This window comes from Pteropus vampyrus, unplaced genomic scaffold (genome assembly GCF_000151845.1).
Source record: "Pteropus vampyrus isolate Shadow unplaced genomic scaffold, Pvam_2.0 Scaffold276, whole genome shotgun sequence".
In the NCBI taxonomy this organism is placed as follows: Eukaryota; Metazoa; Chordata; class Mammalia; order Chiroptera; family Pteropodidae; genus Pteropus; species Pteropus vampyrus.
In genome coordinates, this window is record NW_011889057.1 from 561,373 (window position 1) to 587,134 (window position 25,762).

The following is a 25,762-nucleotide window of genomic DNA, read 5'->3' on the forward strand; positions in this document are numbered from 1 at the left end:
ATCTTTTCTCTCAAAATAAACAACAAGTTTACTATTGATTCCAAGTCCAAGGGTGTCCACCCTGTAAAATCACAGGATGTTGTCTCTGATTACTGCCTGTTCCCACTGAAATGGGGAAATAGCTGGGAACATGATGGCGTTCTTGTCTCAGACCCCACATTCCTTTCCTCTCTCTTTACCTGCTGTAGGATTTTACTAATACATCTCTGTTCACTTGCATTATCTTGATATGTTTAGTACCCAACATAGAACTATCTCTAGCAAAGATGTGACTGCCTACTATAACTAAACGAAACAGGTAAAGCCACTGATTTTGACTTTTGCCCTCTCTGGGTATTTTCTAGAACTGAAGATGTGTGGCTACAATGGCTCCATACCTTCTGTGGAGTCATTACACCAAGAAGTCTCAGTCTTGGTTCCTGACCCCACAGTGAGCTGCTTAGATGATCCTTCACATCTTCCTGATCAACTGGAAGACACTCCAATACTCAGTGAAGTCTCTCTGGAGCCATTTAACACCCTGGCACCAGGTAGGCTCAGAGGCTGGCTCCCGTCAACTCATACATGCAGAGGATAGCAAACTTCTACTGCCTGGAAGAGTTTGTAAACCAGGGAAAGAATTTGAGAATCTGGGGCATTGAGTCCTCCAGATAATCCTTTGGCAGACCAGTCTCATGCCACTGGCCTGACTGAGCCAACTCTAAGCTGAATTGGTTCATTTCCCAGGTTCTCTCCCAGTGTTCCTTTTGGCCAAGAGCCCTGGGCTTTAATAATTCACTGGATAGGGACTTATTACCACACAGTTGGGCTATTTGGGTTCTCACTAACTAGAAAGAAGACATTGGCCAATGAACAATTACCTTTTACCTAACTGAAATATAAGAAAGGCCTATTTATGATAGATTCTAGAATTTTATGCTGGTCTGTGGGTTATTATAGGGCCAGTGCTTTTCCTTTCATTTCCACTTGAAACTTTTACAATTCCTATAGCTTGGTGACTACGCTTTCAGGGAGAGGCCTGTTAAATTTCCCTAATTTAATATTAGAAAGAACCTTCACACTGTGGCAACTAGAATTGGATATATTCAGATAAATATTTTGAATCTTGCTTTCTGATTTTTCCACCCCCTGAAGAGCCAGTGAGTGGAGGACTATATGGTATAGATGACACGGAACTGATGGGTGCAGAGGACAAACTGCCTCTGGAGGACAGCCCTGTGATCTCTGCCCTCGATTGCCCTTCTCTCAATAATGCCACTGCCTTCAGTCTCCTGGCAGATGATAGTCAAACTTCAGCCTCTATCTTTGCCAACCCCACCTCTCCGCCCGTCCTTGGGGAGTCTGTCCTGCAAGGTAAGTGAGGAGGGGTAGGACAAAGAAAGTCCTTGACCTGGGAAAAGGTGAGAGAACAAATCCCATAGTCAGAGTCAGGGCCTTTGAGGTGGGAAATCTGTGAGAGCATCTTGCTGGGGGATGAGGGGCTTATGGGATAGTGTGTGGTAGAACTAAGAAGGCACAGGCTACACTCTGACTCCTCTGTGCCCTAAAGAACTTGTAAGACTTGGAGCTTGCAGGAAAAAGGAGGCCAGAGGCTTTACTGGCTCCAGGTAAAAGGTATTTCTTCACACAATGACAGCAGCAGCAGCTTTGCCTTTAATGTTCATGAATGGTTGGGGAGGACAGCCAGTGGGCTACTTGTCTTTTACTAACCCTAGAGAAAAGCCCTTGAAGGAACCCTGTTTAGCTTAGTCCAGGTTAGAGTGAGTAGATTCTCTCATTTTATATGACACCATTTTTCCTTTACCCATCCTGTCCCTTTGGATTCTAGATAACAGCTTTGACCTGAATAATGGTAGTGATACAGAACAGGAAGAAATGGAGACTCAAGCTTCAGACTTCTCACCACCTCTAACCCAGCCAGCCTCAGACCAGTCATCCACTATTCAGTTACATCCAGCAACCTCACCAGCAGTCTCGCCAACAGCCTCCCCAGCAGTCTCCCCGGCAGTTTCTGCAGCAGCCTCCCCAGAAATCTCTCCAGAAGTCTCCCCAGCGGTTTCTCCAGCAGCCTCTCCAGAAATCTCTTCAGTCGTCTCCCCGGCAGCCTTCCCAACAGTCTCTCCAGCTTCTTCAGCAGCCCTCCCACCAGTCTCTTCAGAAGTCTCCTTGACGGCCTCCCCTGTGACCTCTCCAAAAGCGTCCTCTGCAGCTTCCCCTGCATCTGTCTTCCCAACAGCCTCCCCAGCAGATAAAGATGTCAGCAACTTCCCCGAAACTACTGCTGACCTGGAAGAGATCACTGGAGAAGGAGTCACTACTTCTGGTGGTGGTGAGTATGCAGATTCTGTTCCACCCCTAGCTGGTACCTGGAGAAGTTTCTGTCCTGTGTGGTATTTAACCCTTCCCTGTTGACCTCTTGTTTCAATAGTCTGTTGAACTCTTAACTTGAGTATCCCCTATTTTTCTCCCAAGGTGATGTCCTGAGGAGACGAATTGCTACTGCAGAAGAAGTTCGTCTTCCCCTCCAACATGGGTAAATGCTCTAATTTTCTACATGCATTGGCCTTGAGAAATATAATGAATGACTAGGAAGAAGGGAAGGGAGCTCTTGTCTTCTGAGATGGGGAGGAGTGGGCTAAACAAGAATAGATTAAGCCAGTTATTTGCAATGATAATTGTTTCTTCTGAGATTCCTAGGCTTTCCTACTTATTCTCTCAGGGTCTGCCTCCCCTCATCTATTCTTCCCTCATTTCATGGCCACTCAGTTTTTTGCTCAGGGGGTTACAGCTGTTATCTTTCCCAAACCCAGCCAGGACCCGAGGGCTCAGATATCCAAATTAACTTACTTTTCCTATATGCTTAGAGAAGGAATAGCAGTGAATGGGGTGACTGAGTCCCAATGAGTTGGATTTTTTTTTTTTTAATGCTCTTTGGTGAGGTAAGGGCAAGAACTGTACCTGACCAGAATGAGAATGAACAAGCCAACTGACACCAAGGGCCTTGAAGAATAAGTACTTTCCTAAAAATAAAAATAAAAATAAAAATAAATGCTTTCCTAATCTTCCCCACCCCTACCCCTGTAGGCTGCTAGTGGTCACCAAGTTTGAGTTCTGCTTAAAATTTTCAGAGAAAGATAAGGCTTAGTCTTATAATAATCTGTTGCTCAGAACAGAGTTCCTTACTAAACTCTGGCCTGTGGAGTTGTTTCATGGAGTCAGCAGTGAGTTCACTCTTCTTGCCTCCCCACCCTTTGTCATTTCTGCCTTTATTCCCTTAGGTCCTCATCCTCTATTGGCAACCCAGTAATTGCCCTGAATGGCATCAGTGACGGGATTTTCTGGCTGCTCAAATCATTGACTTTGTAAAGGGAAGGGTGGAGGTCTTTTCCACACTTAAACAGTTTGATGTATTGCTTTCTCCTGAGGCCCTGAAAGGTTTTTGGAGCTCACCTGCCTTCTAGCCAAGCTTATATCTCATGCTGCATTTGCATCTACATGCAGTTCTAGTGAGAGAATGGGGAGGGTCATTTGCTCAGCAGGCTTGGCTTCTGGGTGGCTTGAGAGTGGGTAGGGGTGTGACCTGGTGGCAGGGCCCGTGTGCTTCTCTGGCAGGTGGCGGAGAGAGGTACGCATCAAGAAGGGCAGCCATCGATGGCAGGGGGAGACGTGGTATTACGGCCCTTGTGGGAAGAGAATGAAACAGTTCCCAGAAGTGATCAAGGTAATGTAGCTTTCATGGGCTTTTTTAGGGAAACACAGACTCCTTTCTTGGGCCTAGTGGCAGCAAGCTAGTTTTGTGTACTCAGAGACCTGTTCTTGTGCTATTATTGCTGGCCAAAGGCAAGGTAGGGCTGTGACTACATTAATGCCACTTTTTCTCCTCTTAGTACCTGAGCCGCAATGTGGTGCACCATGTCCGCCGTGAGCACTTCAGCTTCAGTCCCCGTATGCCTGTTGGCGATTTCTTTGAAGAGAGGGACACACCAGAGGTGCAGATCCAAGGGTTAAATATGCTTTTATCACTGAGAAAGGGTTGGTGAATAAGCTGCAGCTGCCTCTTGTGGGGTTTGGAGGTTCTGGGGCATTGAATGGTTCAGAGAGCTGGGTAGCTCGCACACACTCCCTCTCATTATAACAAAGTCTTCCTCATGACCTTAGGGCTTGCAGTGGGTACAACTGTCAGCAGAGGAGATCCCATCCAGGATTCAGGCAATTACTGGGAAACGGGGCCGGCCTCGAAACACTGAGAAGGCCAAGACCAAGGAAATTCCCAAGGTGAAACGGGGCCGAGGTCGGCCACCCAAGGTCAAAATTACTGAACTGTTGAATAAGACAGACAGCCGCCTCCTAAAGAAACTGGAGGCCCAAGGTACAGTGGTGCTTCTTATTTTGAGATTCTGCTTGCTCTGTGAGGTATCTGAAATGTTGATGAGTTCTTGATGGCTGGGTTTCCCAGGAGCATGACTGACATAGTCTGGACAGAATGAATCTGAATCACCTTTCCCTCCCTGGAAAGCAGCATCAGGGTCCCAGCGCTTGTGGTACTTCTTTAACAACTGGTTTCTTCCTTGATTCGCTCTTAGTAATGGAGCCTTAGGCAGTCCCCAGATACAGTTGTGAGAGAAGAGGACTTTCTTGTCCTTTCTTACCATCTTTCAGCTCCTTACTTGTCTTGCTGGTTTTGGTTGTACACTCTTACTTTACTCATTGCCACTATCACAGAGGTTCAGCATTCATATCTGATTCCAAAAGATAATTTGCACTGTTTTAGTGGGATAGACAGGTAGGGAATGTCTAATTTTTTAGTAAATATTGCATTTACACTGATACAGTATGAAGTATCTGAAAAAATTTGGAATCTTCTGCTCTGCCAGATTCTGACTGTATAACCTAGAGCAAGTCACTTATATTTTAATAGGAGCTTATATTGGTTTATTTGCAGATAATATCTAACTTAGAGAGTTGCTACACAGATGTGAGGGAAGGGTTTCCTTGCCAGAATAGAATAGGTACTAATAGCAAAAGCATCAATTCTAAAACACTGTTGTTTGCAGGATCACACTTCAATATTCAGTCTTCCAAAGGGGGAAAAAATTCAGATTTTTTTGTGGAGCAAGACATAAGAGCTGATCATAAACAACAGTTATATGTCAGTGTTGATCTGATTCCACTGCGATGCGCATTATCTGGTTCCTTTCTTTCTGGCACATTCTTGGTTAATCAGTGCTTCCAACTCTGGAGACTGCCTTCTTTCCATGGCAGTTAGGTTTTCTGTTTCCTTTCTCTGCTCTAAAAATCAATCTGTGGGTTACTGCACTTGTCAGGTAGCCTGGGAGATATGTAGGTTATGAGACTACTCTGTCGTCATGGTCTTTAGGACTCCTTCTAAAGTAGTACAGGGACTGGTACTTCTGGGCAGGAGACCCATTTGAGTTCTTTGTGCTGTCCCCATAGCAGGTACACCTCTCCTACATTTCCCCCTACATCCCTAACATTTAATTTTGTATACTTAAATAAAACAGTTCTAGATTCTCCAAGGAGTTGCTTGAGAAGCCAGCTTCGTAACAGGCTTGTGTTGTTGTAGATGCTGGAGTTTGATCTACATGCCTCACTCTTTGTTTTTTTGTTTCTGCCCTCATAGAAACGCTGAATGAGGAAGTTAAAGCAAAGATGAGTAAAATCAAGAAGAAGATGAAGCAAAAGGTACAACGTGGAGAGTGTCAGACTACTACCCAAGGACAGGTGAGGGACATCAGAGAGATCACATAGTGGGTTAACTTTTCCTACCACCTGCTCCGTTTTTTTTTTTTTTTCTTTTCCTACATCTGTGCCACCCTCCATGTAGCAGCATACCTTTGTTACCTGAAATTTGGGGGGCGGCTTGATTTAGAGAATTGGGCTTGTTCAAGAATAATATGAGCATCTCCAGGGTGAGAGAATTGATCCATTGCCAAACCCTTATTCCATCCCTCACCTCTCCTCCCCAGAACCCTTTTTTTTTTTTAATCCTAGCCCAAGCAGAGATGCTTTCAGAGGTTGAGGAGAAATGACTTCCCTTATGGTTTACAGGCCAGAAGCAAGCGGAAACAAGAGACCAAGAGCTTAAAGCAGAAGGAAGCTAAGAAGAAATCCAAGGTAGGTGCACGTACACACAAGTATAACTTTGAAGTCACCAAACATTTTGCAAGACATGTGCATTCGTCTTTTTGTTATGGTCATATTTCTGGGCTCTGAGGTAGAGAGAATGAGGACCAGGGAAGGGTGGTGACTGGAATCTTTTTGTCACTCTTGGTTCCTCTCTCTCGGGTGGTTAGGCTGAGAAAGAGAAGGTAAAGACAAAGCAGGAAAAACTGAAGGAAAAAGTCAAGAGGGAGAAGAAAGAGAAGGTGAAAATGAAGGAAAAGGAGGAGGTGGCCAAAGCCAAGCCAGCCTGTAAAGCAGATAAAACACTGGCCACACAAAGGCGCTTGGAGGAGCGGCAGAGGCAGCAGATGATCTTGGAGGAGATGAAGAAGCCCACAGAGGATATGTGTCTGACTGACCATCAGGTAGCGAGGGGAGGAGAACAGGTCCTGGGTCCTGGAGGGGCCAGTTGTGAAGATACTTCCATTAAAGTAAGAACCTCCTAGATATCCAAACTGTTACCTTCCGATCTGTTTGAGAGAACCCCCTACCATTTTTATCCTTACAGCCGCTGCCTGACTTCTCACGCATCCCTGGTCTGATCCTGCCTAGTGGAGCCTTCTCAGACTGCTTGACCATTGTGGAGTTCCTGCACAGCTTCGGCAAGGTGCTAGGCTTTGACCCTGCCAAAGATGTACCTAGCCTAGGGGTCCTGCAGGAGGGCCTCCTGTGTCAAGGCGACAGCTTGGGCGAGGTGCAAGATCTGCTGGTGCGGCTTCTGAAGGCTGCTCTCTATGATCCTGGCTTGCCTTCCTACTGTCAGGTGAGAGGTCCTTTCCTAGGCAGGTTGGGAGGGCCCAGGATCCAGTGCTTTGTCTCAGCTTTACTTTCTCTTTAAGTTAGACACATGAAAGCCCCTCCCTTAAGTGAAAGGACCAGTGGAGATATAATTTCTGTTTTTCTTATATCTTTCCCTTGTTTCTTTTTTTATGACTTCCCTCTGCTTATTTTACTCATTCTCCTTTATTTTGCACCATTCCTTTGTCTTTGCTCATCTTATCCTAGCCAACTTTTCTTTTTCTGTGTTAACTCCATAGTTCTCTCCTGTATTTTCTTGTTCCAGATTCACACAACTTGAGTTATTCCTCTTTCTCTCTTAATTCCCATTATGCTCTCCTCCAAACAGTCTTTAAAGATCTTGGGGGAGAAGGTGTCGGAGATCCCACTGACAAGAGACAATGTATCTGAAATCCTGCGCTGCTTCCTCATGGCATATGGAGTGGAGCCAGTCCTCTGTGACAGCCTGCGCACCCAGCCTTTTCAGGCCCAACCACCCCAACAGAAAGCTGCTGTCCTGGCCTTCCTTGTACACGAGCTCAACGGCTCCACCCTCATCATTAAGTGAGGGGCAGGGGTGGGGATGGTTATTGTATGCCTTGGTCAGAATGGGATGGGGTTGGGTTTAGCCATCCAGAGTCCTGGGTGATGTATGTCCACTGCCCTCCTCTGGAGACGCTGGAGTGACTTGGGACTGAATCTTAGTGCCTTACCTGGGACAACCCAAGCCTTCCTTTGCCATTCATGCAATCTAGGCTCTAGGCTGAAACTTCCTGTTCAGCTGTAGCCCCTTTACCCTTGAGCCTCCTTTCTTTTTTGTGTGTGCTGCCACTTCTACCTCAAAATCCCATTCACTATTCCCCTGCAGTGAGATTGACAAGACTCTGGAGAGTATGTCCAGCTACAGGAAAAACAAGTGGATTGTTGAAGGCCGGCTCCGGAGGTAGGGACAGGTCAGAGGGTAGGGCCTAGAAAAAGGGGGAAAGGGTGAAGCATTGTCTGGAATTTGATGCTCTTAGTCCCTCCTCTGGCGTTGGGACCTTGCCCCAGGGCTCAGGATGGCTTAGATTCCAGGTGTTCCTTTTGTGGCAGTATCACTTTCCTCACCAAGTTTCTCTGATCTCTATTTCAAGACTGAAAACTGCTCTGGCCAAGCGAACTGGGCGGCCTGAGGTAGAGATGCAGGGGCCAGAGGAAGGCCTAGGGCGGAGGCGCAGCTCTCGGATCATGGAGGAGACTAGTGGCATGGAAGAGGAGGAAGAAGAGGAAACTACAATAGCTGCCCATGGCCGTAGGAGTCGAAGAGATGGAGAGGTACTAGCCCCAGACCACAAAAAATTGGAGTTGGAAAATGGATTATAGTTGACTCATTTTTTTTTAATAGTTGACTCTTGAACAACGTAGGTTTGAAGTGTGCAGGTCCACTTATATGCAGATCGTTTTCAATAAATATACAGTCAGCCCTTCATATCCATGGGTTCGTATCTGTGGATTCAACCAACCATGGATCGAAAATAGTACATATTTTCAATTTGCAGTTATGAGTTTGCCAATGCGGAGGGCTAACTATGCATTGTTCTACACCATTTTATATAAGAGATTTGCGCATCCATTTTGGTGTCCACAAAGTGTCCTGGAACTAATTCCCCACAGATAACTGAGAGACAACTGTAGTTTAGTTTTAGAGGGAATCAAAAGTTATATGTGGTTTTTTTTGTTTGTTTGTTTGTTTTGATTACACAGGGGTGGAAAGGAGGGGAGAGAGGATGTTGGCACTCTTAACCCTTTCATTATTCAAAAGTCAATTGCATTTCTCTTTATTGAATCTGATAATTCTTTTTCTTGGTGTCTCCTCGTTTCTTCTCCAGGTTGATGTCACAGCATCTAGCGTCCCGGAGCTAGAGCGCCAGATAGAAAAACTTAGCAAGGTATTGTGCTTCTAATCTCTCAGGAGCTGGAGATCTGGGCTGGGTGAGAATTGATCACCTTATGCGTTGGGCCCAGATAGTGTCAGTTTTGTAGGGAAGGCTGAGAGCCATTGCTCTTCTCCCATATACTGGATGAAGTCACCACTGTCACTCTGAAAGTGTGTTTTTTATTCATCTTCCTTTTCCACTGCCTACCCAGCGCCAGCTCTTCTTTCGTAAAAAGCTGCTTCACTCATCCCAGATGCTTCGGGCAGTCTCCTTGGGTCAGGATCGCTACAGACGCCGCTACTGGGTGTTGCCCTATTTGGCTGGTATCTTTGTGGAAGGAACAGAAGGGAGCTTAGGTAGGTGTGTCATGGGAGCCTGAATTGAGGCCTAACAAAAGTTAAACAATTCTTTTTCCTCTGCCTAGTCAGCTTAGGCTTCTTTCATTTTATGAGAATCAGTATAGCCTAATGGTTAAGAGCATGGGTACTGGAGTAAAACTGCTGCCTACCTGCTCTGCCATTTACCAGCTGTATGCTTCAGTTTCTTCATTTGTAAAATGAAAATAATTACAGCATATTTTCTTTATAGTGCTGTAGAGAGAATCAAAATGAGCTAACGTTCTTAGAATAGTGCTTAACATGTAGCTGGTTCTCAATAAATGTTAGCTTTATGCTGCTGCTGCTGCTTACTTGGGAGAATAGTGTTTCTTTCTCAGATACTGTGTTCATTGTCATATAAGCTGTTTCAGTGGAATCTCAAAACAGAGAGATTAAGTCCAAGAGAAAAAGAAAATATATCTTGTGTTTATATACCCTCTTTCTTTCTCTCTGTGTATCAGTGTAAGTCTTAAGCTTTTTACTTCTCTTTACAGTTCCTGAGGATATGATAAAGCAGGAAACTGACTTCTTGAAAGTGGCAGCCCATCCAGCGCCCAGCCCAGCCCGCTTTTCTCTGAAGAAGGAGTTAGCTGGCTCCAGCACCTCTGTCAGTACTCCTGCCCGGGCCCGAGGCCGACCTCGGAAAACTAAGCCTGGGTCTGTGCAACCTAGGCACCTTAAATCTCCTGTCGGGGGTCAGGGGTCCGAACAGCCCCAAGCCCAGCTTCAGCCTGAGACTCAGCCCCAGCCCCAGCTTCAGCCCTATCCTCAGTCCCATAATGGGTTCCTCGAGCCAGAAGGCTCCCTTTTGTCTCTGGGTCAGAGCCAGCATGACCTCAGTCAGTCAGCTTTCCTTTCTTGGCTGAGCCAGACTCAGAGCCACGGCTCCCTGCTGAGTAGCTCAGTCCTCACACCTGATAGCAGCCCCGGAAAATTGGACCCAACTCCATCACAGCCCCCGGAGGAGCCAGAACCTGAAGAAGCAGAATCCAATCCTACTTCTCAAGCCTCCTGGTTTAACTTCTCAGCCCAGATGCCCTGCAATGCTGCCCCTACACCACCCCCTGCAGTTTCTGAGGACCAGCCCACTCCCTCCCCCCAGCTACTTGTCTACTCTAAGCCAGTAAGTAGCCAAAATTAGTGGTATGCATTTGACTTCATCTTGCCACAGGCTCCATTGCCTGGCTGTGGGCTGTTGCTAAAATTGGGGGAATGGATGGGGAGTCATTAGGGTCCTATAAACGTGAAACACCCTCATCCCCTTGTTTCATCTCGTGCACAGGTCAGTAGACCCAGTGCTGCCAATCCCTGCTCTCCAGTGCAACTCTCTTCCACCCCCTTGCCGGGAATGACTCCTAAGAGGCGAGCAGGAGACCCTGGTGAAACACCACAGAGTCCCACAGGACTGGGACAGCCAAAACGGAGAGGGAGACCCCCCAGTAAGTTCTTCAAACAGATGGAGCAGCGTTACCTAACCCAACTGACAGCCCAGCCTGTCCCCGCTGGTGAGTGACCTTGGGGCAGAATAGGTTAAGAGTATAGGTAGTAGTGTCATCAGAGGTGGGCCATGTGAATCATACCTGGTTCCCACCATACCCCACATACATAAACTCTGTTCGCAGAGATGTGCTCGGGCTGGTGGTGGATCCGAGATCCTGAGACATTAGATGCCACACTCAAGGCCCTGCACCCCCGAGGCATCCGAGAGAAGGCACTTCACAAACACCTAAATAAGCACAGGGACTTCTTACAAGAAGTCTGCCTCCGGCCCTCAACTGGTAAAATAGATATTTTAACCTAGCTAAAGAGCCCGGGGTAAATTATTGGGCTGCTACTGTGAACAGCAGCCTGATGGTCCTTTCTCTCTGCCTCCTGTCTTCTCAGACCCCATCTTTGAGCCCAGTCAGCTACCTGCTTTTCAAGAAGGGATTATGAGCTGGTCCCCCAAAGAGAAGACATATGAGACAGACTTGGCTGTTCTTCAGTGGGTAGAGGAGCTGGAACAGCGAGTTATCCTGTCTGATCTGCAGATTCGGGTACACTGGGGCTGGTACTGGGGAGGGGGTTGTTGAAGGGAGGGTGGTAAATCTCTTGTACCATTAGGAGAAACCTGGGATTCCTCTTTCACAAGTGACCTCCCATGACCTTAATGGGTCACATTTTTTTTCTGTGCTTAATTTTTTTCCTTTACACTGAGTATTTTTATTCCTGTCTCTCATCTGCAGGGCTGGACATGTCCTAGCCCAGACTCTATTCGTGAAGACTTGGCCTACTGCGAGCATCTACCTGACTCCCAGGAGGATATCACCTGGAGAGGTCGAGGCAGGGAAGGACTGGTCCCCCAACGTGAAACTACCAACCCTCTGGACCTGGCTGTGATGCGACTGGCTGCCCTGGAGCAGAATGTGGAGCGGCGGTACCTACGGGAACCCCTCTGGCCTGCTCATGAGGTTGTGCTAGAGAAGGCCCTGCTCAGCATGCCCAATAGTGCCCCCCAGTGCACCACTACAGAGATGTGAGTCACCTACCCATTCTTGGTCTTGGCAAGAGATAAGTTTAGGGATCTTACTATTCATCCAAAGGTCACCACTTTCTCCCTCCAGATCATATGAGATCACCCCTCGCATTCGGGCCTGGCGCCAGACGCTTGAGCGGTGCCGGAGTGCAGCCCAGGTGTGCTTGTGCCTGGGCCAGCTGGAGAGGTCAATTGCCTGGGAGAAGTCCGTCAACAAAGTGGTAAGAGGCTGGGAGAGCCTGAGAAGGCTGGGGAGCCAGGCAGACAGAGGCTTGAGGGCTTACTCTGCCTCCTCGCAACCTTGGTCCAGACCTGTCTAGTGTGCCGGAAGGGTGACAACGATGAGTTTCTTCTGCTTTGTGATGGATGTGACCGTGGCTGCCACATTTACTGCCATCGGCCCAAGATGGAGGCTGTTCCAGAAGGAGATTGGTTCTGTGCTGTGTGTTTGGCCCAGGTAAGGTTTCTCTTTCCTACTTCTGAGTAGAAGTCCCAGATTTCCTTTCTCATCTCGTTTACCACCAATCCTACAAATATCACTTCTTACTGGGCCTTCAGTCTGGAAAGAGCTCCAGACTAGGTGCTAGGAGACCTGGGTTCCTGGGTTCTGGTCCGTCTTTGGAAAAGTGACTTAAATTCTATAGCCTCTCTTCCTCTCATATATAAAAAGAGAATGGTTATACTTTCCCTTTTACCTACCATATTGGTGAATAAATTCACATGCTGGCTTATGTATGGAAGTATTTTGGAGCCTTCTCAATCACACTTTGACATGTAGGGATTGTAATGAACTGAATGGCAAGCAGAGTACATCTCCAGGTATTGCTGTTCTCACCTTTTCCCTATCCTCAGCAGGTAGAGGGAGAATTCACTCAGAAGTCTGGTTTCCCAAAACGAGGCCAGAAGCGGAAAAGTAGTTATGTGCTAAACTTCCCAGAGGGGGATGGCCGCCGACGCCGGGTACTGTCGAGGGGCCGAGAAAGCCCAGCAGTACCTCGGCACTCAGAAGAAGGGCTGTCCCCGTCAAAGCGGCGGCGACTCTCCATGCGGAACCACCACAGTGATCTCACATTTTGCGAGTGAGTTCAATGAATTCTGGGGACAACTAGCTCTACCTTTACCGGAGTAAAGGGCTGGGAGGAGTCAGTGTATTTGCTTCCTGAGATGCAGCCACTGTCCCTTTAATGGTAGGATTATCTTGATGGAGATGGAATCCCATGATGCAGCCTGGCCTTTTCTGGAGCCTGTGAACCCACGTTTGGTAAGTGGGTACCGGCGCATCATCAAAAACCCTATGGATTTTTCCACCATGCGGGAGCGGCTGCTCCGGGGAGGGTAAGTAGACATCAGCAACATTCCTAGCTTTTCTGTTACCGCTCTGACTCCTACCCGCTCACATGTTAGGCTCCATCCCTGCCCAGGTACACCAGCTCAGAGGAGTTCGCAGCTGATGCACTCCTGGTCTTTGACAACTGCCAGACCTTCAATGAGGATGACTCTGAAGTGGGCAAGGCTGGGCACATCATGCGCCGCTTCTTCGAGAGCCGCTGGGAGGAGTTTTATCAGGGAAAACAGGCCAATCTGTGAGACGAGGGAGGTGGGGAGTCACCTGTGACATCTCCCCCTACCCTCCAAACAAAAAAACCCTGCCATTCTCACCTGCTGATGCTGCCCTGGGTCCAGACTCAAGTCAGAGATATAACCCTGATTTTTGAGCCTACCCTTGGCAGCACCTTACATCCTCTTATCCCTAACACCCCTTTCTCCTTTTCCTGCTCTCGCTGCTCAAATAAGAGGAGCAGAGATGAGGTCCTTCTGGACTAAAAGCCAAAAAAGAAAAAAAATTATTTTCCTTTCTGTTTTTTTCCTAATTAAAAATGAGAAGGAAGAAAGAAGTCCCTACTTCCTCCCCCTAGCTTCCGCTCCTTCCCTGTACGTGCCCCAGCATTCTGGGGCTATTTAACAATAGCAATAGTTTCTAGTGAATGTGTGAAACCGAGAAACACTCTGTACTGTGTGTGGACCCGCAGTGACGGCCAGTAAAGTGGACTTAACTCCCAAGTGTGTCGAGCCGGACACCGGGCCCTGAACATGCTGCTTCCATGTTCAGTCCCTCCCCTGCTTCTCACTTTCTCAATTTTTCATCTTCCCTCCCCTCCCCTTTTCCAATTTTCTGTCATCCAATAATGTAAAACTATCGTGTACGGGTTCCTCCATCCTTTTTCCTCAAATCTTTTCCCTTCAAAGGAAAAAAAAGTTCAGAAGTCCTCGTCTTTCTCTCTGTCCTCATCTTCTGCCATTAGCTATCCCCTCTATAATGTTGGATACTCCTCATATGCTGAGTTTCTAGCCTTTTCTTAAACTCAGTAGCTGAGGAGAGGGCAGGGAGGCACCCTGGACCCTGGGACTTCCAGCCTCCTTCCCCAACCTCTTACCCAAACCTCCCTCTTGGGAACTCCTCAGGGACAACTACTGCTGAGTTTGGGTAAACCCCAAGATGGAGGTCAGGTAGCAATCGACTGGCTTCAGAGAGAAAGAGAGAATGTGTGTGTGTGCGTGTGTGTGCGTGTGTGTGCGTGTGTGTGAGTGAGAGAGAGAGAGATGGGGGTGGGGGGAGAGAGAGGATACTATAATTGTGCCCCTGTATTGTTTGATGGCATACATTCAATTTACCCAAGTATGTTTTTATTCCCACCTTTCCCATTGTTTCAAACCATCACTTTTTTTGTCTTTGCAAAACCACAGGAACAGTTTTTCTGGGTACAAGGCTGTCTCTCTCCTCTCTCTCCCAGTCATTTCTGTTCCAGCCTCTTTAAACTGTGCAATCTTTCAGCAGGAATTCCCTCTCCTTTCAGTAGCTTTGAGTCTTAAGCTTTTGCAGGGAGAGGAGTAGAACTGGATCTTTTCCTAATCCCATGAGCTTCTGTGGATTTAGTTGTGCTTTCCTTCGCTTATCTACTTCATACCCCAAGACCCCTTCCCCAGCAGCAGAGACCCTGGAGCACAAGAGAGTAGGGAAGAGGGGTTCTGGGTCCACCACTGCCCTACATGTGATTATGCCCAAGTTAAGCCCCAACATGTGAGAGGAAAGCTGCTAACTCCCAGCTATAGCCATGGGCCCCTGGCCCCCTGCTTTCCTGCTCAGCAGAGCCCCTCCCATCAGAGATTACGGGTACTTGCACTGGGGAGGTGGCTGCTGGCTGGCCCAAGCAGAGAGCTAAGGCACCCAAGAAATGTTCCATTGGTAGGGGAGGGGGTGCCAGGTGAGGTGGAGCATTCCTTGAACTTCTGGCAGCACTGAATAGCCACTGAAGGGGGTGGGGGGCAGTGTAGGTCTTGGGGCAGCCCCTTTCTTATTTCTTTATGCCCCTTCTCCCCCACAGCCTATTTCTAAAGTCGCCTTTTCTGTCAGATAAACCTCAAAACTTTTAATTTTATTTGAGATTTTTTTTTTTTTGCTTTTAAATAAGAGGTGGATTGAAGAATATTTGAATTGACTTTATATTATGCATAAATATTTATATTTTATCTAAATAACTCCGCTGTAACAAACTTTGTGTTAGTCACACATTTGGAACTGTTATGGTTGGGGGCTCTTCTTTTTCCCCACAGCAGTTTTCCCCTGATATAAAATGTACTAGATTAATTTTATTGTTGGAGGTGAGGTGGATGGGGGAGTGAAATCTCAGTTGTTCCTACTTTGTGTTCCTCTCCCAGCTCCATCTCTTTCCCTAGGGACCAGGCACTCTTAAGGTGGGTGGAGTCCTAGCCTCAGTTTGAAGAAGTGGGGGCTGAAGGGGGGGTAGGGTAGGGCATGATCAAAGGGGCCATTTCTCACTTTTCTTTCCTCCTCTTCACTGCCCCTTGAGGTAGGTGGATTATCTCTTCTTGACAATAAGAGTATTTGGTAGGGAAGGCAGGTTAAAAAATAAAACCCACCCCCTGCCCCTTTGTTTCCCCTCCCCCATCAGTCTGGTAACAGGAAGAAACCACACCATCAACACCAAGTTTCCATGTTCCTTTTACAGCAAAAGGGACTCGACTTTTTATATAACCAAATGTGGTGTTTTAGTGACTTTTTGATAATGTACAGTTTTTTGTGAATTTAAATTTATTTCTTTCTATATTTTTAGGACCAATCTCATTTTTAATAAGGTTTAAAAAAGGAAAAAAAAAAAGTCTAGAGAAACAAACTCCTGTTTTTGCCATGTGATGTTCCACAAGTGCAGCTGTAGAAAAGTGCTTGTCAGTTGAATAAAACCACATTTGATAGAGATTCAAAAGACTCTGCGTATTTATCTTCCTTTCAACATAGGTTTTCACACTTGCCTAAGGGGAGAACTGGGGGTTAGGGTATGACTCGTTTGGTGTGAGATAGCAGGTGAGAGAGCAATATGCCCTTAATTTTCCAAGGTTTATCCTTAAACCTCCCAGCTTGGCCTTTCCTGTGCAAGAGGCATCCAGAGCAGAATTTCTGCTCATGTGGATGGAACAGGGTCTTGGTGCCTGTGGCCAGAGTGCTGGAGAAAGTGGGATTCAGTGTGCATAGTTCTCGCCTTGTGGAAATAGGGCTTTGGTTTCATAAGCTGCCACCTATGTTTCCATAGTAGCAAATATAGGCCCATTACCAACTTCCCAGCTTCTACCCATGGATAAGACACCAGGAGGTAGACATTTGTGTTTTATTTCAAAACAAGTTGAAATAAGACAAAAATGAAGCTCTACCAAATTGTAGGGAAGGAACATGAGAATACCAAAGGTCAGAAAAGGAATAAGCTAGAAGGGTGGCATTGGCATAGACATGATAAAACGAGAAGATTCTGGATAAAGGAAAAGTGTACAAAATGTGAGTATAAAACTATTTCCCTGTCAAAGGTGATAAGTGCATGAGAGAACACTCACTACCTAAAAAGTATGTGTTAGGGGATAGGGACACCAGTAATAGAGTGAGGACTTTATTTGCTCAGGCCAGGAAATCTTAACCACCCTCCAAGCTGTAAGTTTTGTTTTGGTAAACCCTCTGAACTAATTAATAAGGTGAAAAAGAAACATCTGTTTTTCTAGCCCTATAAAAATCACAAATGTCCTTTTGTGCTTGCTTTCCTTCTCAGGTATGTGGCAGCCATTAGCCAACTCATCCTCAAGTTTTGAGCTCTGCTCCAACTCTGGTGTCCCTGGGAGTGGCTCCTAAGATTAGTTTTATCCTAGGCCGTCATTACACAGTCTATCCCTCTGGCCTACCACAGCAAGACTTAACCGAAGAGTTCACACTATTCCAGGGTGATTAATGAGCTAAAAATCCCAAAGACATTCTAGAAACAACCAACCAAGAGTTTTTGCACTTGATCATGAAACATTTTCTAGCTCCCCGGCTTTCTAACCCTCAAAAAGGGAAGGACAGAGTAAAGGAAAGATGTAAACCAGGTACTTGTGCCCTTGTTGAATTGTGAAATTGTGAGGTAGATCTGTAACAAGGACAAGGAAGTTTTGGGATATGCTTGGAGAATGTTTATTCAAAACAAGTAGATATATCAGAGAGAAAGTTTGAACTTAGGACACCTGGCTTTCTCATTACTGAGTCATGTGGGGACTACACCTAGAGAAGTGCAGCAAAGACCAGAAGGGTGATAGAGCTCACAGGCTCCATCCTCCTACAAAAAGACGAGGTGAAACCTGAGTAAATAAGGGATCTGCTAAAGCCTGGTAGGACCGAAAATGCAGGTAAGCACAGAAATGGGAGTAGTTAGTTTAAGAGGGAATCCGGAAGAAGCAGTGTGACAAGAAACATGATTTAAGACTCCTTATGGATTGGCTTTCATGACACCCACTCGTTTCTCTGAAGCTAGTCTAGCAAAGCAGGTCGTCTCATCTCCCATCCAAGTTTACTGCCTGCCCTTGGTTAAGGTCAAAGTAGCCCCTCATGAATGCAATGCTGCTGTTCTCCCAGAAGGTGGAGCACATGCACAAGAGCAGCAATGATTTTTTTTTTCCCCTGGAAAACTAGAGGTCTCTGTGATCCCTGCAACGTTCCATTCCAGCAAGGCCTCTTTCTGCAAGGTATCAACCCACATGTAGGCCCCCAAAGGGCTGACAAAAGCAGAAGGGAGAGAGCACTGCAGACACCAAGGGAATGAATGAGCTCACAGCTCAGTAAATTAGGAAAGGAAGTAGAACGAAACTGGGCTGAGATGGCCCAACTGAGGGACAGTCACAGTCAGTAGAGCAGTAGGATTTAGTTTTTCTCCTCAGTGAAAGTAATGTCTTCCTACCACCCCTATCTTACTGACAAGGGCTATTATCACTTTGGAGCTACCAGGCCAAGACTGGACAGCCCTTCGAATTCTTTGGTTAAAAAATAACCTCTCCACCAATGTTCCCACATCTTCCCTAACCTCTGCCCTCACCCTCCAAAAAGTCTAATCAGCCTAGGGTCTGTGCATCATCTCAGCATGAGGAATAGTGATAACAGTGGCATGAGATGAGGCGGGCAGGCTCTGAGCCTAGTTAAGGACTATATGTAGAAGGGACTCAGTTATGTTCTATTTGGCTGAAAACAAAAATCAAAGTACTAAAATGTTTTAATGTTATGAGCATCTGTAATGAGTAGGGATGATTATGTGAAGTACAGGGAAAGTATAATCTGGGCTCCATGAAGACAATTTAGAAAACACTAGAGATAAGTGTTTAAAGAGCCCAGCCTTAGGCTGTGAGCTTGAAGGGAATTACGACTCCCCTGCCACCACTGCCACCATTGAACTATTTCATGAGAGAAAATATGTCCCTCATTCCTCCTTCCTTACCCAGTCACTCACTCATGTCAGATCTGTTAGAAATGAACTAAGAACTAGGGGGGAAAAATAGCATGAATGTAACCCAAAAACATCCACAAGAAATTCCACAGTGCCGTTAACCACTACAAAAATAACTTCAGGCTCCCCATCACTTCCCATGCCCAAACATACCTGCCCAAGCCAGAAACATTAATAGAATCCATTAAGTAGATTCACATGAAGAAAATACACAAAAGTTAATTTCAGAATTTAAAGCAAAACAATCACAGACGTTTGAACATTTTTTAAAATACAGAGAAGAATCAGGAGTTCTGGGAGGTGAAGGAGAAGCAGCAGTATTATCAACAACAGTTTCCATGCGTGAAAGGTCCCCATAGCACTAAGCCTCACTTAGTAAGGCTCCTCCAAGCTACTATCAAATGAACGGGATTCTAGATTTGTTTTCTTTTTTTCTTCAAGGCCACTGACAAGAAATCTACAGTATACTTTTCTTGACTAAGGGCTGGAGATTCAGGCACCTACCCAGCCAAACCTTTCTAGAAGATTATTGGGCTTGAGGCTGTTTCATACTGGATGAGCCTTTCCTGGGGTTGGAAGCAACCATGAGAAAATTAGTAGTGGCAATTTTGTCCTCTATACTTTATATGCTACCCATTGCTCTCCCCCGCCCCCAACTCACTTACCCCAAGGATGTACCAAAGGACAGTCTAAGCATAGGGAGCATTTGGACTCTCAATTCTAGGATGGGTGGGAGGGGAAGTAAAGTTGGGCCCAAGCTCTATGTACAACACAGAAGCTAGTACTACAGCTTCTTTTCCCAGTAACATCTCCTTCCTCTCTGACAGCCAGCCTAATGAACACCTGTTTCTCCATTCTCTGTCATTTGGCTTTCAGTATGACTGGTAGAAAGGCACCTGATCTTGAAGGGGAGCAGAATTCTCCTTTCAGTACATAAGGGAGCAACTGGGAGAAGACAGGTGCAGGATCTTATTTCCTAGAAGATGGGCAAAGGCTTTCTCCTCTCTCCATGTGCATAGTGTGTGGTCTCGCAGAAGGAGATGGAGTTGAGGAGAAAATAACAGACTTTTTAAAAGAACTGACCTTGTTAATAACACAATAGGATTTATTGCCCTTTTCTTTCCTAACTCTCTGCTGTCTTTCTACAAAAAAGAAAATTACTTTTGATGTCCTGGTTCCCTGGAAAAGAGGCCCAAACACATCAAGGCAGGACGGGTTACTCTGGACAGTTATAGAGAGCTTTGTCCTTTCCCACTAGGCACAGCACATGCACAGAACAGCCCCCACCTCGATCTGTGTGTGTGCATATGGCATGTGCACAACAGCACAAGCCTTTCAAGGGTCACTTCAATAGTTGCATGAGTGTCAAAAGGCACTGTGTGTCCAGGGTTGGAGTAGGAATTTACCAAATCCTCTGGTACAGGAGGCAGGGACAACACTATCTCCATCAAATCTTCTCAACTTTGGCACTACTGACATTTTGAAACAGATAATTCTTTGTTGGGCGTGTTGGGTCTGTCCTGTGTGCTGCAGGATGTTTAGCAGCATCCTTGGTCTCTAGCCACTAGATGCCAGTAGCACAGCAGCCTCCCTCTCCAGGCATGACAATCAAAACTGTCTCCCGAGATTGCTAAATGGCTTCTAGGGAACGAAATCACCTCCTTCAGAACCACTGGTCTAGAGGTGAAGCAACCGATCTTCCACAGTGGGGAAGGAGCCTAAGTAGACTCAGCAATGTCACAAGTACAAAGCCTCTGAGCACAGCAATGTGCAATGGGCAAGACAGGGGCCCTGAGACCCAGAGCCGAAATGAAGATCCTTCAGAAAGCAGGAAAGCAGGTATTCCTGAAAAGCTGTAACTGGAGAAGACACTTCCTCAGAGAGTGTTGGCTTCCGCAGTGAGAAGAATTAGAATTCTGTCAGTAAGTCCTCCCTTCTGGAACTTGCCAGGGAAAACCTAGTCTTCATCCAAATTTGGCTCAAGGATGACTTCTAAGGGCTGTGGGATTGTCTCTTAAATGAGCCTAGGTCATATCTCTGCTTCCTGAAGGCAAAGTCTAGTCTTTTCTCCCAGGATGTGGCAGAACAGAGGGAAGAAAAGCCACTTCCATTGCTTGCTTAGTATTCTACCTTGTTCCTTGCCCAGACCCCCCAAAATTCCATACAAAATTTCATTCAAAAGAGAAATTCACAAAATTAAAAATTGTAAAAAGGTCTAAATAGGCAGGCTCTGCTGTACGGAAAAGAGGAAAAGAACAATGTGGATGAGAGAAGGCATAAAATTTGTGAAGAGACAGGATGTATGAGCTAAGAGCTTTATAAAACAAAATTTTAAAAGTCTGCATATTTTCTTACACATATATCAAAAAAAGTCTGTAACTAAACTCAGTAAAGAAGGGCCCACAGTGGGACTCCTTCAGTGTTCTAGCACCACACCTTTTTCTTACAAGAAGAAATAATAAAAAATTTTAAAAGCCTCCCCTCATAAGTCCAACACATAAAGAAACGTTTTTCATAAAGATGAGAAGAATCTCTAGGCACTGTGTGTCTTTGGTTAAGGGAAAGGATATATTGCAGCTAAAAACAAAACATAAAACTTCCCTTGCAAAAGAAAGAAAAAAAAAAGGTTTTTTGACCTTGACTCTAGCATACAAAAAGTGACGGTTCCCTCTGGCTCCATCAGGAATGGAGGAGTAGAAGAGGGCAGGAGAGCAGAAATTTCTTTTCCAGGCCGAGGCCTGTGAAAACGATGGCCAAGTGTTAGTTCTTAGCAGGGCCCACAGGTGGTCTGTATTCCTGGTTAGCCCTCTGGAGTCTAGGAGCATCAGCGTCTCCAAGAATTCATTTGTATTCAACAAAGATGGGGAGGGAAATCCTAAAGGAGGAATAAACCAGAGAGGGTAGGGAGGGGGAATGACAAACATGAGAGACCTTGTCTGACTTCAGGCTGCTCAACATACCCTGCCCCTCAGCATGTGGTTCTTACCACTGTTACTTGTTGAACTGGAAAGAATAAACCCCATGGTCTGAGGGAGCATCCACCGTCACTTGATTTTGTTGGCCGCTGCTCTCCTGTACCACAGCCAAGATAGGAAAGTCACTTTGTACATTCTTACCTCACTTCCCACTACAGCAATTAGCTAAAACCCACACAGAGTTGATGCCCTCCCAACCTACCTACTCTCATACACCTGAGTGAGTATGCACATGCACAGCACACACGTAGGTACATACACAGCATTACTTCCCCAACATTTACAGCAGCCTACCCTCTCCCCAAGAAACACTAGTCAATACAAGCCAGCATCCTGGTATTAACCGCTACCTGGCCAAATGTCAGGAAGGGCCTCATTCAAGGACACTAAGTCTTTCCTTCCTACATTTTTCACATACCTACTAGCTCTTTGCGAACACAGAATCGGCATCATTGTGAGAGCAAGATCTTGATCGGGGGAAATCTGCCTCTGTTCATTTTCCATTTGGATTTCTCTCAATCCAAAGAGATTATAAAGCTCTTACCTCAACTGAAACATTCGAAGAAGGCACAGGGGTGTACTGGGAGATGTAAGCTCCTTGCACAGCTGTAGCTGTTGGCATATACTAGAATGAAAAACATCAATAGGCTTAGAGCAATGATTCTTGACTACATTTAAAACACCTGGGAACTTTAGAAAAATACGGATGGTCCATCCCCAGAAATCCTAATTTAATTGGGCTTTTTGAAAGCACTTCAGGTGGTTCTAAAGTACACTAGCTTAGAGCAGGAGTCCCAAACCCCTGGGCCACGGATCAATACCAGCACCAGTCCCTGGCCTGTTAGGAACCGGGGCACACAGCAGGAGGTGAGCAGCGGGCAAGTGAAGCTGCTTCTGTATTTGCAGTGACTCCCCAGCACTAGCATCACCATCTCAGCTCCACCTCGGAGCATCAGGCATTAGAGTCTCATAGGAGCACCGGCCCTGGTACCAAAAAGGTTAAGGACCGCTGGCTTAGAGAGTCTTCCACCTACATGACTTTTTTCTCCTCTTTCTTGTCTTCTGCTTGTCCTCAATGCACTGCATTCTCTGCCTTTAAGCCCCACTGTGCGAATCAGAATGCAGCAGACCTACTGAAATCTAATGAACGTCATCCATTCTTCTTGTTACTATTTTGATAAGAATTTCTAAGACACATGAATGAACTCCTAGGTAAATTAGTATGAAGACAGAAACACTATTTGTTTCGTTTTATGAGTAGGAATCAGTTAAAAGAAGTGGGCTCGGGAGTAGAATGGCTGTATTCCTGGCTCATGGATTATTATCTTTTTTGTTTATCTCCTATTCTGAGTCCACCTTCAATGATACTAAAGTGATTCTCATCATCATTCATAATTATTTATACTGAACAGTATTACATAGGTATTCCTTGCTCGGTAGGAGTTTATAATCAGAAATATGCTGCTTTACCGTGCCGGTAGTGCTAAGGGAGAGGTGGCCCAATTGCTGGGTAAGAGGTCCCATCATGGAGGCAGGCTGGAGAGAAATGCGGTGATCCATCCCTGGTGTCAGAACTGAACCCTAGAGGCAGCAACAAAGGACAAGATTAGTTGGCAGCATCCTGTGAGGCTGCCTGAAGCAGTGATTCATGGCTACCAGGACCATTGAAGACAGACATTTTAAAATCTTGGGAAATGATATGTGAGCAGCAACCCAGTTATGCAACAGGAATGGGTCGTCTGCCCATCAGTCTAGAGGGATCCCTGTCTAAGAATAACAAGCTCACAGAATTTAAGGTCATATCCCTAGGTTACATAAAGGCCTGAGCCAGAACTCATACCCACATCTCCTGTTATCAAATCCCATTGTTTTTCTTTACATCAAATTGCCCATTTGGCTTTTGACCACTTCTGAACACTCACTGAAGGCTGCATGAGGTATGACTGGTGGTGCATCCAAGACGAGTTAGGTACTTGTAGAGATGTCTGAGTTACTCTCTAATGCAAGTAAAAATAAACAAAAATGTTAATTGCCCAGAAACTATTGTTTCATCCAGTGATCTGATCACGTTCAGCAAAACCCCGCAAAAGTTGGAGTGCCCCCTCAGAAAACAGAAATGTTAAGAATAAACTGTTTTAAAAATATTAGTAACTCTTACACCTCAATAAATAACCCAATTTAAAAATAGGCAAAGGATTTGAATAGATATTTCTCTAAGAAGACATACAAATGGCCAATAAGCACATGAAAGATGCTCAAAAAATCCTTAGTCATTAGGGAAATGCAAATCAAATACACAATGAAATACCACTTCACACCCACTAGGACGGCCATAATTAAAAGGACAAAATAATAAGTGTTATACACTGCAGATGGCAACGTAAAATGGTTCAACAGCTTTGGAAAAGTCTGGCACTTCTTCAAAAAATTAAAGTTAATTGTATAAACCAGCAATTCTACACCAAAAGAAATGAAAACATGTCCACATAAAAATTGTACACAAATGGTAGCATTATTTATAAGAGCCAAACGTTAGAAACAAAACAAAAATGGCCATCAACTAACTGATAAATAACAAAATGTATGGTATATCCATACAATGGAATATGATTCAGTCATAAAAAGACATGAGGTACTGAAACATGTTGTAACATGGATGAACCTTAAAAACATGCTAAATGAAAGAAACCAGACACAAGATATATATTGTATGCTTCCATTTATATGAAATGTCTAGAAAAGGCAAATCTATAGACGTAGAAAGTGTATTAGCGGTTGCAGAGACTAGGGGTAAGGAAGAATGAGGAATGACTGCTAATGGGTACAGAGTTTCTTTCTGAGGTGATAAAAATGTTCTGGAATTAGATTATGGTGATAATTGTATAACTTTGTAACTATCCTAAAAACTACTGACTTGTATACTTAAAGAGGGTGAATTTTATGGTATGTGAATTGTATCTGTTTTAAAATGAAAAAAAGTTAACAATGAAAAGCTAGAAATGCATCATAATAAATAAGTAGTTTATTTCATAAATATAAGGATTATTCAAGAGCAGAAACTCTATACATATAAGTCAAAATTGAAGGGAAAAGTCATTGTGTAAAAACAAATCGTTTTTATAAGTTGATGGGAAAAGAACAAATAAGCAAACAGAAAAATGAGCTAAGTATATGAAAAACAATCAGAAGCAGCAAATCGATATATGACAAACATTTAAAAAAATGCTTAAACTTAAGCTGCAGTCAAGGAAGTACAAATTAAAATCAGAATGCACTTTACAATCGTTAAGATAGGGAAAATTTTAAAAGAGCAATGTCACCTATGGCTGGAGAGAAATGGGTACTCATATATTGCTAGCGGAAATGTGAATTGGCACCGCCTTTGTGAAAAGTAATCTGGCAACATCTATAAAACTGAAAGTCCATAAATTATTCAACCTAGCAATCCCACTCTTCAGACTCCAGCCCCCAGAAATAAAAGCACTCATGTATAAGGACAGAGCACAAGGATGTTTGCTGGAGCATTATTTGTACCAGAAAAACACTGAAATCCAAGAGAATGCCCTTCACTAGGGTATAGCTGAAGAATTCTGGTGTATCTGCAGCACGAAATATAATGCAATTATTAAAAAAAGAAATAATTAGAACAGAAGATCTCAACATTTATCTGCATCAGAATCACCTGGAAGTCTTGTTAAAATTCAGATTGCTGAAACCCATCGCCAGAGTTTCTAATTCAGTAGATCTGGAGTGGAGTCTAAGAATTTGTTTCTAAAAGTTCCAAGGTGTTGCTGATATTGTTGGCCCAGGGACTATACTTTAAGAATCACTGTCTTAAACAATGAGATACCATCTCACACCTGTTAGAATAACTATAATCAACAGGACAAGTGATAACAAATGTTGGAGAGGATGCAGAGAAAAAGGAATCCTCATACGCTGCTGGTGGGGCTGCAAATTGGTACAGCCACTATGGAAAATAGTATAGAAGTTCCTCAAAAAATTAAGAATTGATCTACCATGTGATCCAGCAATCCCTCTACTGGGTATTTACCCCAAAATCTTGAAAACCCATATCCGAAAAGATATTTGCACACCGATGTTAGTAGCAGCCATTATTCATGGTGGCCAGGACATGGAAGCAACTGAAATGTCCTATGATAGATGATTGGCTAAAGAAGCTGTGGTGTGTATATACACATATATATAT

General features: G+C 45.0%; 2 protein-coding genes across 16 annotated transcripts in view; one reads left to right on the plus strand and one right to left on the minus strand.

The window, feature by feature from the left end:
- The window catches only part of BAZ2A (bromodomain adjacent to zinc finger domain 2A), a 32,593-nt gene extending 16,548 nt beyond the window's left edge, over positions 1–16,045 (plus strand). For 5 of the 13 annotated variants that reach the window (XM_023520787.1, XM_023520795.1, XM_023520792.1 and 2 more), the window contains 26 exons: positions 345–530; positions 1,135–1,353; positions 1,829–2,329; positions 2,473–2,533; positions 3,613–3,721; positions 3,888–3,989; positions 4,159–4,369; positions 5,642–5,742; positions 6,070–6,135; positions 6,315–6,548; positions 6,692–6,946; positions 7,310–7,524; positions 7,829–7,903; positions 8,094–8,274; positions 8,829–8,888; positions 9,088–9,232; positions 9,748–10,376; positions 10,536–10,758; positions 10,876–11,031; positions 11,138–11,289; positions 11,479–11,768; positions 11,836–11,989; positions 12,079–12,225; positions 12,621–12,847; positions 12,960–13,103; positions 13,190–16,045. In XM_023520787.1, the coding sequence (XP_023376555.1) occupies positions 345–530; positions 1,135–1,353; positions 1,829–2,329; positions 2,473–2,533; positions 3,613–3,721; positions 3,888–3,989; positions 4,159–4,369; positions 5,642–5,742; positions 6,070–6,135; positions 6,315–6,548; positions 6,692–6,946; positions 7,310–7,524; positions 7,829–7,903; positions 8,094–8,274; positions 8,829–8,888; positions 9,088–9,232; positions 9,748–10,376; positions 10,536–10,758; positions 10,876–11,031; positions 11,138–11,289; positions 11,479–11,768; positions 11,836–11,989; positions 12,079–12,225; positions 12,621–12,847; positions 12,960–13,103; positions 13,190–13,355 (5,009 nt within the window). In that variant the 3' untranslated portion in view covers positions 13,356–16,045. Of the gene's footprint in view, positions 1–344; positions 531–1,134; positions 1,354–1,828; positions 2,330–2,472; positions 2,534–3,612; positions 3,722–3,887; positions 3,990–4,158; positions 4,370–5,641; positions 5,743–6,069; positions 6,136–6,314; positions 6,549–6,691; positions 6,947–7,309; positions 7,525–7,828; positions 7,904–8,093; positions 8,275–8,828; positions 8,889–9,087; positions 9,233–9,747; positions 10,377–10,535; positions 10,759–10,875; positions 11,032–11,137; positions 11,290–11,478; positions 11,769–11,835; positions 12,848–12,959; positions 13,104–13,189 lie in introns of all 13 variants that reach the window. The other 8 variants (XM_023520797.1, XM_011375647.2, XM_023520789.1 and 5 more) reach the window with 7 other exon arrangements.
- The window catches only part of RBMS2 (RNA binding motif single stranded interacting protein 2), a 50,289-nt gene continuing 40,298 nt past the window's right edge, over positions 15,772–25,762 (minus strand). For 2 of the 3 annotated variants that reach the window (XM_023520798.1, XM_011375643.2), the window contains 5 exons: positions 23,475–23,549; positions 23,023–23,133; positions 22,097–22,177; positions 21,564–21,649; positions 16,437–21,452 (listed from right to left, as the gene is read on the minus strand). In XM_023520798.1, coding sequence (XP_023376566.1) covers positions 21,569–21,649; positions 22,097–22,177; positions 23,023–23,133; positions 23,475–23,549 — 348 coding nt within the window. In that variant the 3' untranslated portion in view covers positions 16,437–21,452; positions 21,564–21,568. Of the gene's footprint in view, positions 16,098–16,436; positions 21,453–21,563; positions 21,650–22,096; positions 22,178–23,022; positions 23,134–23,474; positions 23,550–25,762 lie in introns of those variants that run through there. The other variant, XM_011375645.2, reaches the window with a different exon arrangement.